Source organism: Nyctibius grandis, chromosome 8, assembly GCF_013368605.1.
Source record: "Nyctibius grandis isolate bNycGra1 chromosome 8, bNycGra1.pri, whole genome shotgun sequence".
In the NCBI taxonomy this organism is placed as follows: domain Eukaryota; kingdom Metazoa; phylum Chordata; class Aves; order Nyctibiiformes; family Nyctibiidae; genus Nyctibius; species Nyctibius grandis.
In genome coordinates, this window is record NC_090665.1 from 40,722,363 (window position 1) to 40,734,384 (window position 12,022).

The 12,022-nt window shown below is 40.8% G+C and overlaps 1 protein-coding gene across 1 annotated transcript in view; it reads right to left on the reverse strand.

Moving 5' to 3' along the window:
* Window positions 1-7,041: 7,041 nt before the first annotated feature.
* Window positions 7,042-12,022, reverse strand: part of TRABD2B (TraB domain containing 2B) — a 298,824-nt gene continuing 293,843 nt past the window's right edge. The window contains exon 7 of the mRNA XM_068406852.1: window positions 7,042-7,374. Within this exon, the coding sequence (XP_068262953.1) occupies window positions 7,152-7,374 (223 nt within the window). The 3' untranslated portion in view covers window positions 7,042-7,151. The remainder of the gene's footprint in view (window positions 7,375-12,022) is intronic.

Consider the following 12,022-nt stretch of genomic DNA (forward strand, 5'->3'; position numbering starts at 1 on the left):
GATGGCTACGGAGGCACTAAGCTATTCCACAAGAAACCCGATCTTCTGCCCTGAACTTTTCTCATCACAGCTTCCCCTCTTTCCAGTGCAGATCTATAAACAGGAAAATCCTAAGTTAGAGTGAAAAGCTGCAATTACAGTCTAGGAGTACAGAGAGAGGTCAAGGGAAGGAGAAGCTTAAGCAAACGGCCCCACTGAGCCAGTACCTGGGTCTGCTGGCTCAAGGTTTGTATCGTTTTCAGACCTGTGGCTGAACGGAACCCTCAAGAGCAAAAGGACTTGGCAAACCTGGACTGGCCAGGGCCAGGGAGAGCTGGCAATGCAAGACTGGTCAGGGCAGGGAGCGTGGGCGTAGGGTTAACACCATGGCCGGACCACATGGACTCTATAGACTGGCTGCGAGTCCAAAGGAGATGGCAAGCAGCTTCCGCTGTCTGGTTGGTTTTTCAATAGATGGGCTCTTTTTTAACTATGTTTTTAGAGAGGTTCCCCTCTATGTTGCAACAGCATTTCCTTCCTGTGCCATGTCTAACTCAGTGCAAACCAGCTCAAGTGTTTATACCTCCCACTGCATTTGCTATGGTAGATATTTCTAGAACAGCTTTGCTGGTGGAGTCCTCTCAAAATAGTGTGTTAAAGAGCAAATGATTTAGCACATAATTAAGAAGCAAACAATGATGCTGCGATCAGCAAGAAGTCTGCAATGTCAGCTACAAGGCAGGATTTGGATGCAAGAAAGACGAATATGCCAAGAAAAATGAGTAAATCTCTGTGTCTCTGTATCTTGGTGCAGAGAGGTAGCTTCTGCTCCGTCCCCAATGGAGACATATAGTTCCAGGGTTATTTTAGTTGCCAGCAGCAACAACAGCGGTTCAAAGGACACCAACCGTTTGCACTGGAAAAAGTGCTTCCCACTCCCACCAGGAGTGAAGGCAGGGGCTTCATCTGGGTTTTTCCACCCATCTAGTCTGAGCATAAGGACTTGCTGTCCAGCTCTGCTGCCCCTTGTGAGAGCTGATTCTGTGCTTCCCAGGGGCAATGCTTGAGGACTAACAGCACTGACAGTAACTAATGTCGCTGGTGTAGCTCCATGGCTTGCAATGTTGTTTTACAACCATGAGTATCCAGGCAAATGGGTTTAGGAGTGAGGGGAGGGAGTCGTTAAAAGGGAAGAGCTTGGTTCTGCTTTCACTCAGGCTGACAAAGTTCCAGTGACTCTGCAGAAAGTATGATCCTCCAGAGGTTGCCAGGGCGTTTTCCAGTCTGTTCCTTGCTGCCAGGGATGGGAAGGTGAATCAGTTTGTGGCACAGAGTTGGCTACTGGCGTTAAGCCTTGCTGGGTTGGCAACGTCACTGTCAGCCCCGCAGAGCACTTTCTGCCTGTCCACGCGATACTCCAGCTGTGGTTCCACGTGCCACCGTGTCTGGCCCAAAGGCTGTGGGACTCACGATGCACTAACCTGGGCAGTGTGCAAATGAGCCACTGTAAGAATGAGACAACCCAAACCTCTCCCTCTGCCTCAGTCTCATCCATATACCAGAGTTTTTCCTGCAGAATTCAGGTTCAATGTTCCTTTAAGACCCCTGTTCCTGCAGTACTCCACCCCTCCACATCCCCCCAAATAGGCCTTTGTGGAGGTTTTTGTTTTTTTTGGTGTGGGTGGTGCTTTTTTTTCTTTTTTTTTGTGTTTCCCTGCTGAGCATTTGATATGATAGAGGCAAGCTCACCTCCCAGGTCCTATATCTGCCGTTTGGAGCCTTTCCCTCTCCCCAAGCTCCACTCAAACATGCCATCAGGTTAACCCAGTGGCTTCTTTCAAGTGACATGGATCAGAGGCTGAGGCTGATCCAGACTGACTTGTTACACCCCAGAACAGCAATTTCTCACCAATAGGTACATAGAGATATTCTCCAAATTGCTGCAGGAATGGACTTGACAAAACAACAACATTTTGTGAGGAACCTTCCCCAGAGTATGATTTCCTCCATCCCATGTCTTGGGCAAAAGGAAAGCAGTGCACATAAGCTCTACAAACTGAATGTTCCCCTTTTTCAGTGATTCCCTAGATTTTAGTGCAAAGAAAAGAACCTAGACAAATGAGATTCTTGTGCTATGGATTTATAATAACATTTTATTAATATATTATGCTACAAAAATATTTTGACAAAATAATATTAGAAAGCATCTTTTTATTACACTCTTCAAAACAGTTCACAAAAGCAGGAGGCGGAACAGGAAAAAATATTTGAAATACATTTGAATTGAAAACTGACAAACATGCAAGTTAAAATTCAGTGTGAGCATGACTCTGCAGGATGGTTAATCATTCCTGTAGAAGGAAAGTATTGACTACGTATTGGAAAGACCTCTCTGCCTTTAGCTAGATTAAGGTGCCTCCTGAAAAGCTAGTCACAGGAAAGGTTGCAGTTGGGTTGGGACAAAACACACACAACACACAAAACATACATGTGTGCACAGACACACACACACACACACACACACACACACAGACACATACACACACACCCCCTTCCCCTCAAAATTAGGCAATTATCTTTTGGCTTCAGTTAAGCTGAAACAAGCTTAAATTGAAGCTGAACTCTAGCATATGCCATGGACCATCGATCACTTCAGAGATATGACAAGCCCATATGCTTTTTGGATATAGTATAGAAATATCTTATAGTACTAAGCAAAGTTTGGAATGATAACATTTATGCTGAGATAATAACTTTGGCACTTTGGTTTCTCTAACATAAATACATGATGGGAAATTCCTCCCTAGCAGTGGTATATGGTAATGACTGGGTCATATCATTCGACTAATCAATGCACTAAACATAGATTAAGTTCTCCCTCTTTCCATCGCTCTCCCTCTCCACAATTGTATATTGAAGAACTTAGATAAATATACAACTCCGTACCTTGGGTGTTCCTAAATTACAGTGGATCTGGGAGGAATGGGAAGGGAAATTCAACAAAGCAGATTTTGACACCTGTATGAAGCATAGTTATCATAAATCATGTTCATCATTTATTGCCAGAAGAGGTATTGCATTATTCAACAGCCCGAGGGATCGCAGAGAAAGCACATCGGTCATAAAATATAAAATACCTTCTGTCCCAGCCTACTAGCTGGTTCTCCAAGTGGCAATGCATGTTAATATAGCATCCTTAGTTAAACATAGGCAAGAAAAGCATTAAAACAACAAAAGAGTGGAAGTTAAATCTATTGCTGGTGGTATGGGATATTTATTCCACCAGGGCAAGAGCTTGGCAGATAATTAGCATTTGTTTACAATGTTACAGTTACATATAATGTGAATTGTATTGGTGTCAGTTGTAGCTGCGTTGAAAAGATGAATCACACAAACATTCAGCTTTGGACTCATCCTAATTCATGTCCTTGATTGCTAGACATCATTGCGTGACTCTCCTGATTGTGTTTCCCAGAGGTAAATGATATCACGGTTGTTTGCTATTATACATTGTGGGCATGAATATTTTTGTTAAATCTCCTGCTCCTGGAATCTTGTGAATACATGGGAATCTGAACTTTCCTTCAGAAGAAAGCAGTCGATCCCTAGTTTTCTGAGGAACCCACAGAGAAAACTGAAGTCCCATGAAGCTGGTAGTTCGTGTTACTTGAAGAGCATATATCAAATCTGATGCACACTTTTTAAGCTCATGGTGAATATAATCACGATCCAATGCAATGGATGTGCATAGATCTGTGCTAACCAGTATTAGTGTATTTTGATTAATACTGGGCTGCTGTAGCTGATTAATAAACAATCCATTTTATCAATCACAGTGAGGGTCTCATTTTCTAGTATTGCTATGCTTACATGCCATGTATTGAAAAAAGGTTACCCTAAGTTGTACCTTAGGGTCAGGAAATAGAATAAAAGAAATGTTTGGTTAGCAACCTGTGCTGAAGCCACCCATGTGGGGTTCCTGAGCTAGAACCTATGGGAAGCTACTTAATCTTCTATTTATTATAAGTTGTGTCTTCTCCCCTAACCAGAGGAAGCTCGGATGACTGAGTGAGCTAGATGCTTTTAGCTGGCAGAAGCCAAGAGTGTGGACCCCAAAGCCAGGAGACACCTTGCTTTGCCACCTGCACTGCAGCATGACAAACGCAGGGCGCCAGCACAAGGGAAATGCAGTGAGCTCCATAACGTTCATTCATTTCATGGGAATTACGGACCAAATGCTAGGAAACGCAAATATGTCAAAACATACCTTGATAGCCAAACTATTTACATACTGTGATATCTGACCTAATGAATATTGAACATTACTGACTAGGGGAGGAGTGATTCAGAAAAAAAAAAAAGTCATCAGTGGACCAAATGGAGCGACTATTCTGTGCGACGTAATGACAGCTGCGAGCATGGAGGTATCTGTGTGCTCCTAATATTCAAATAAGCCCCAGAGGCTTATGGAGAAAAAGCCAAATGTTGGGAAACTGTAGAACTGTGATTTATAGTCTTGGTCCTATCGATGGTTTTCCTTATGGTCTTGGGCAAGTTGTTTCTGCTTTCTGCTCTTTTTCTCTCTCCCTTATCTTTATGTGGTCTTGTCTATTTATATTGTAAGTTTTCCAATACCTGGAATTATTTCTGGGATGGTACCACAGAATCATTTCTGGATTCGATCAAATTACAACAAATAAAATTCAATGGGTTTTGGTCTGTTGGCTGTTCACTTTTACTATGTAACTTATCATCACCCTTAAGATTTGCCTACCTTATTTCCAGTTCCATTTTTGTGAATAATGCATTATAATTCAGTTCTGATCTCTGTCTCGAATACAGCAGGAGAACCAATCATCTTTTAAAATGCATTAAGGTTGAGTTTGAAGGTCCGTTAAGCCATTATATTCAAATGAAGGCATTTCTAGGGTAATAGCTCAAATAAAACTAAAATGAAAGTTCTCAAAATACGTTTCCAATATCCAGCCCCGTGCAATAAATATTATGCAAGGTGAGTGGCTTCTGTCCAAAACTAACATCTCTAATCTTCTGCTAGCCAAAATACACAATATAAAAGTATGCACAGGGCGTGCTTGAAGCTCACATTTGGGCCAAAGCTCAAAATTTTCCATTCAGCCTTATCAAATGTTGTGCTTGGAAAAAACAGGGGTAGCTTATAGCACAGTCCGCTGTACCCACTTAAACTGGCCACAAAACTACACAACTTTCTGTCAAGAGTAGAGCAAAGGCTGGAGGTTACAGTGTGCAGTAAGTCAAGAAGAAGTTATCTGTAGTCTCCCTGGCCTTTGCAAGGCAATAGGCTGGGATGCACAACGGAAAAGCTCAGTATTTCATCGTGGTTTCAAACAAAACTATGTGCCTTTTGTAGTCTAATTATTTCCTAACCTACTTTCCTGAATCAACTGGTACAATGACAAACAAACCGTGAATCCTAAACTGTCTCTCACTGCAGTGACTTTAAGATTGCATGGAATCATCTCTCTAGTCCTGAGACCATGCTGTAGGGCTGGTGGGAAAGTGATATGACTGTTTTCAGTCAAACTTTTATCACTATTGTTGTATTATAATCATCATTATAACCCGATCTTTTTTTCAAGGTGAAAAAGCACTGCTTTTTCATAAAGAAAAGTCTGCATTGTATTTTTCTGGTTTTTGAGTCTTCTTTTTTAACTAAGATGGTTTCATCACATATTTTTGGATTTTTGGTTTGTAGATGACTTAGAACGAAAAACACTATTTCAGCCAAATTAATTTTCTGATTGAAACTATTGTATCCAAAGAGATTTTTCATCATGTTTTGTTATGGGGAAAAAATCAACGTGCCTTATTAAACATAATAGTTTTTAAGATAGACCTTTTTTTTTTTCCCCATAGATGTTGTCCATTGCATTCATGAGAAGTAGTTGCTTGGAGAGGGAGCAAGTTTTTCAGTGAGTGTGAGGTGGTGTAACTTTTCCATCTAAGTTAACAGAGGTACCATAGTCTATAAACAGAGGAACATTCTGTATGTCTCCATGACACGGGTTAATTTGGTTCCTGCGGTCTTGAATAGATTTTGCCAGGTTATAATTCAGCATGGAGATACTAGCTCTAAGCATCATAATAGCAAGATGCAGAGGAATTTGTAGATGTCTGTTGCCCTCCAGGTTGTCCATCTGCATTAATACAACTTGTACAAAGAAGTTCTATAGATTAGTAGGATACTACATCCTTATACCCTATGGACAAAGTTCTGTTCTGATTTATGCTGGGAAAGGTTGTAGGCTTGTGTTTATATAAGATGAGGGAGAGAAGAAAATAATTCCAGTGGAATTAATTCAGACTTCAAAAGCAATTTTTTATTAAGGAAAAGGTGTCTTAATTTGCATTAGCTAATGAATTAATCCCAGGGCGAAGAGGGAAATTGGTAATTTCTAAAGAAATTAAATAGTTGAGTTAAACACAACAGGGGAACTTAGAGGGGTATCTTGACTAATGGCTTACTAAGTCATATAAAAATAGCTTGGATTTTAGGTTGTAGCAGCTAACTTGAGTTAAGAATGCACCTATTTTTTGTAGTGGGCATAGGCCACAGAGAGCAGGATCTGCTTTATTCAGTGTAAGCTATGTTAATGAGATTAAAAAAAAGTAAAATAAAGAAGTTCAGCAGATATGTACTTATTGGACAGTTTCTGGTAAAAAGTAAGGGTTAAAGAAACAAAGAAACCATTCATTTGGTGTCAGTTCAGACATTTGCAGAGTTGTCAGTTAGAAAACAAATATAGAAAATATTAATTTATCTGTTTCACCATCACTACTGATTAATAGGGATGTTATTAACATGTACAACAAGAAAAAATAAGTTTACCAGTTGAATAAATACATTTTTTCTTTTTCTTTTTTTTTTTCTTTATATGAACATGTATATTTTACAAAACCCCATAGCACTATGGGAAATAAAGATCCTTCTACAAAAAGAAGATGTAAGTCAGTGTTACAATAAAGCTTTAGAGTTTCAAAATGTATCTGGGCAAAGAGACAAAAATCAGCTAGAAGGCACTACTGATTCACTGAGAAGGTCCAGTTTGTAATCGTTGTTGTCATAACCTCCAATTCGTTCATAAATTAGCTCTCTTCTCTATTCCAAGGGATTGCACATAATACTAATGTGGTCAGGAAGGCTGCAGTAGATTCAGGAGAAAAGAAGCTACGGCCATGCAGAGAGAAGAAGTTATTGACGGCCATAAAATGCTGGCTGAAGCTGAGCTTGTAGGCTGAGGCTGAGATGGGTGATCTGAACGCGGTCTCTGATCCAGCCGGTTTGAAATCCAAATGGGAGGTTTGACTGTGATGTAGCCATTGGTTATCCTGATATAGGAAGGCAATGTGGTGGTGCTAAAAGAAAACACAAGAGAGGAAATTAAACAGGAGAATCCTTATCTCTAGTCTGTGAGCTGTTACCCTGCATGGTAGTAACAATGACAATCACAATTATTATTATTATTTGCACACATTAGACATGTGGGGAGATACCCAGGGGCTGGTAAGTGTGATGGTCTGGGAACATCTCTGATTCGGGATGTCCCTCAGCTTCTGGCCGCTGGTAGAATATAACCGAAGGAAGGATCACTCTTGATACATCTAGTTTATTGCACTCATTTTTTCAGGCATACACTGTTGGCCAGCATGAGAGACTGTGATAGATGTATCTATGTGCTGACTTAGGATGACACCATTCTTATATTCTTAAGCACCTTCTTGCCACTGAAGGTCTCAAAATTTCTCATGTCTCAAAGACATGCCTTACCTACCATGGACTTGATACTAAGTCCAGGAGGGGCTACAAAACACGTCCTTCTCCTGTTTCACAAGCCATAAAGAATTTCCTAGGATCCCCTTACACATCTGATAACCTTAAGCACAGGAGACAAAGCAGATTCATTTCTTTTCCTGGCTTTAAGACATTCTGGATCAAATCACAATGCCAAAACCAGGCTCTGTGAAGTTTCCCTGTCTGTGGATTTGCCTCACCAGCGGTGTGATTGCTTATTGATTATAGCTTGAGTTAGTACTTTGATTTGAATGGGCAGGTTGGAATTCATCACAATTCCCATGACACTGAAGGTCAAAAAGGTCCATTTACAATTGATTTGGAAGTTTGAAGTTGTAATCTCCATTTCATAAAATGCTTCCACTGCATCCATTATTGGATGGTCCATAATCCACCAGTTGTCACAAAGCAACACAACTGAGCATGCTCTGGACTTAAAACAAAGGCATTCTGCTGTGGAGCAAGGAGAAAAAAGACAAGTTTCCCTGAAAAACAGATGTGACACTAATACCTGCAGATTCTCTGTGTTACTTTTAAAATCTTCCATAAAGGGGATTTGGAGGCACTGAAAGTGACCATCAATTTTTTTACAGGGTAAGAAGCTATGCAGTCCTATAAATATTCAGCTACAGTATCTGAGATCTTGACCTTGGAAGAAAAAGGCTGTATCTTGCATAATATAAGCTAAAAGGAACAATACCTTGCTCCAGATTCATGCATAGAAATAGAGTTTAGTAGCACTGAAGGCTTTTGTCTTTTTCTGTCTAAGCAATAACAAGATAGCTTTTAGCTCAGGTGCTTCAAATGTGTTGAGTCAACCACAAACCGTGAGAAGATCAGAGTCCACCCAGAAGAGGGCACTGGTTAACACACGCTTGGGTCAACATCAAATCCAATAGACAATCACTGCACATTACACTTCACCCTGGGTTTTGGGATAATTCATTTCATTTCTTCCCTCATCCTTTACACTGTCATCACATCTTCTCGGTGGGATAGTTGTTCTGTCACTAGAAGTGATCTTAACTAATGTCCAATGAATCAGAGTAAAAAGAAAAGGCAGTCTAGAATTAAAGACAGGGGAATTGCTTCATGGGAGCAGATAATCCATCTAACCAGTATTAGGTCTTTGACAGTGAGAAGTGGTGCTCGTTCCAGAGGAACAAACTGCTGTAAATAGAAAATTCTGAAATCAAGCCTTGCCGGAGAAAGCTCTTATCTAAATTCCCATGGTGAGTGGTTGGTTTATGTCTTGAACTGATGATACAAGACACATAGCTTTAGAGCTTCTGCTCTATCGCATCAAACCCGCTGCAGTCACTTAATACAAAGAGTTGATCTGGGATAAGCTAATGCTGCTGTTTCAAATTTGTCCAGCTTTTTTGAGTGGTTAATTTAGTGCTGGCAAGAGTGATACCAGATTAGTCACTGTCTATCCAAGCTCCTGTAATATACGTAACATCAAGTATGAATGGCCTTCCCACAGTGAATTACTTCTGACAAAGCCAGGTACTACATGCTCTGAGTAATTCGACAGAAATGCAGTCATGCTCCAACTCCTGATCCAGATCTCATTTATCCTGTTGAGTGATGCTGTGGTGCACAGATATGGCAACACTGACAGTGGGATCACTATTTTGGGGTTTTTCCCCTGTACCAGTTTTCCCTAAGGTAAGTATGGGTGGGTGCTTGTACTCATCTTTTGGTTACTGTTTGTCACTTTACAAAACTACACAATTTAGTTCTAAATTAAATTTTGAACTGCAAGGAAGGTCTGGTTTTCAACTGCAATTTAAAAAACATTGCCAAAATGCCATTCAGACTTGCAGTTTCGGTGTATCCTGCTCCTGACACATTCTATGGGCTTGATCCTCCAGTGAGGTTAAAATGTCCCTTGTGCAAACTGTTTTTCTGCACCTCAGGGGTGTATTGTGTGAGATGTCTGATGGGGGACACAGGCTGGCCAGGGAACCTGTAAAAGAATCACAAGCCTATTAATCAGCCAACTACATCTAAGGGATGCCTAAAGCACCCTTAAATCAACATTTTATGTTTCTGTTTGATGTTTCTATTTTCTAGTCAACTGCCAGAGATGTTTTGTTGTTTTTTTGTTAATTTTTTTACTCCCCGTGAAAACAGGTAGTTTTTTTGGAAAAAACCCCTACAGTTTACTTAAAATCCCAGGGTTTCCTGTCAAAAGACCTGAGTATTTTTGACCACTCTTCTCCTCAGTCAGCAAGGTCATTTTCTGTTTTCAAGACATTAGATTTCCATAAAGGCTTCCTTGTTAAGAGAAATACTGTTAGGTGGGGTTGTTTGTTTTTAAAAAATCCTTAGGTGCTTTACAAGAGTAGAACAGCGCGTTTCCGTTAATGTGTACAAAGCATGCTGACAGCAAATGAATCACAGTTTATCCATGTAAGACATTTTCTTAAATGCAACTTTACTTCTAGCATGCTAGCCGACTGCCAAGGTGGCTTAAAGATATTTAAGGAGAATGATTCCTTTTATGAAATGCTATAAAACTCCTTGTAACATCTCCAAGTTCATAACTGGGCTGTTTCTGTAGTGAATGGGGAGAGAAACCTCTCCAGAAGGTGGTCCACCTCACTCCAGTGCAGGTCTCTAGGGGGTACTGACTCTTGCTTGAGGTCTTTCTCTTCCTAGGGGTTACAGAGAGGCCCTAGACAGCCAGGTTAGATTACAACCTAATTTTAGAGGTGCCCTAGTTGTCCAGCAGATGATTTCTCCAAACTCCCTCTGAGCGTGTTTAGCATGTGCACATAGGATCTCACTGACCCTCAGATGTTCCCTAAGGATGAAAGCAGCAGCACGGTCCCCTGAACTCAACTGGAAACTTTCCATTGTCCTCAGGGAGGTTTTGATCATTCCTCAAATGTACATAGAGAATAATAAAAACGAATCACAGATCTGAGGGATAATAATCTAAATTATTATCACGCCTTCTCTTGCCAGCCCAGGATATTCTGTATTTGAGTCTTTTGTGCCTGATAAAAATGTCTGTAATAAACCATTCCACATGATCTGTGCTGAACAGGCAACCACTGGCTCCACTGTTCATAACTCTATTTTTTTGCTTCTGTGTATGGGATTGTTTTAAAAATTTGGAAGACTCCAGGTATCTTTTAGCCAAATGACCTGCGGTATATTCATGAGCTTGTACCTTTGATCAGATAATAGGGCAGTTTTTCAAATCAGTGCATTAGTCATACATTGTCTTACCATCATTAGAACGTGTAAAACTTTCCCAAAAAATGGGGCCCCAGGCACAGGCTTTGTGAACAGACCCTACTGATTCCAATTACATGATTCAAGTCCTCTGCGCTGGGGGCATGCTGAAGTACCTTGATGATTTGGGAGCATTTCAAAACTGAAAAATACAACAAACACACATGCAACCCTTTGGGGGAATTTCTGTTCTCGTTTAGCTTGTGAGGACTTTGCAAGGAGCTCACAAACTAATTTTTAGCGTGACTTGGTTTACCCATATAAGCAGGGCTCATCTGACCACATGTGACACCACAGCAGAATGACAGAAGATAGGACCAGGACGGACCTTCTGGCTCATCTGTCCCAAAGACAGGAATGAGATCTAAACCCCTCCTGACATTTATGTCTAATCCAGTCTCAAAAAAACCCTACAATGACAGCAATTCCAGAGTCTCTGTAGACATCTATTCCAGCATTTCACCATTCCTGACGTCCAGAATTACTGCCTAATGTTTCACCAAATCTTCCTTGCGACAGCGCAAGTTCGTGACTACTCCTGTCCCCATGGACAGGTTTATTCCCTTTCCTTTTCTCAGCAGCTTTTCATGTGTTTTGAAGACTTAACCATGTTTCACCTCAGCCTTCTGTCTTTTAAGCAAACAATTCCCTCTGCCTTTCTCTGCAAGTCCTCAGGTGCTCTCCTCCATCCTTAGTTCTGTTCTCCCCTGGCTCTGCCTAGTTGATCTGTGTATTCTCTGGAGTGAGATGCCCAAAGCTGGAAACAGTAGATCTAGCTGAGATATTGCCAGCCCTATGCTTTGTGCAATAGGCACCACTGCTCCTTTATTTGCAAAGCAAAAGAAAGCGCACGAAAAATATGCAATCTCTAGGAAGACGGTCTTTTCACTACTTTTTGCCCCCAAAGTCCAAACCACCTTTATGGTCCCAGTAACTGTTCTGAAGCTGATCGAAAATTGATGG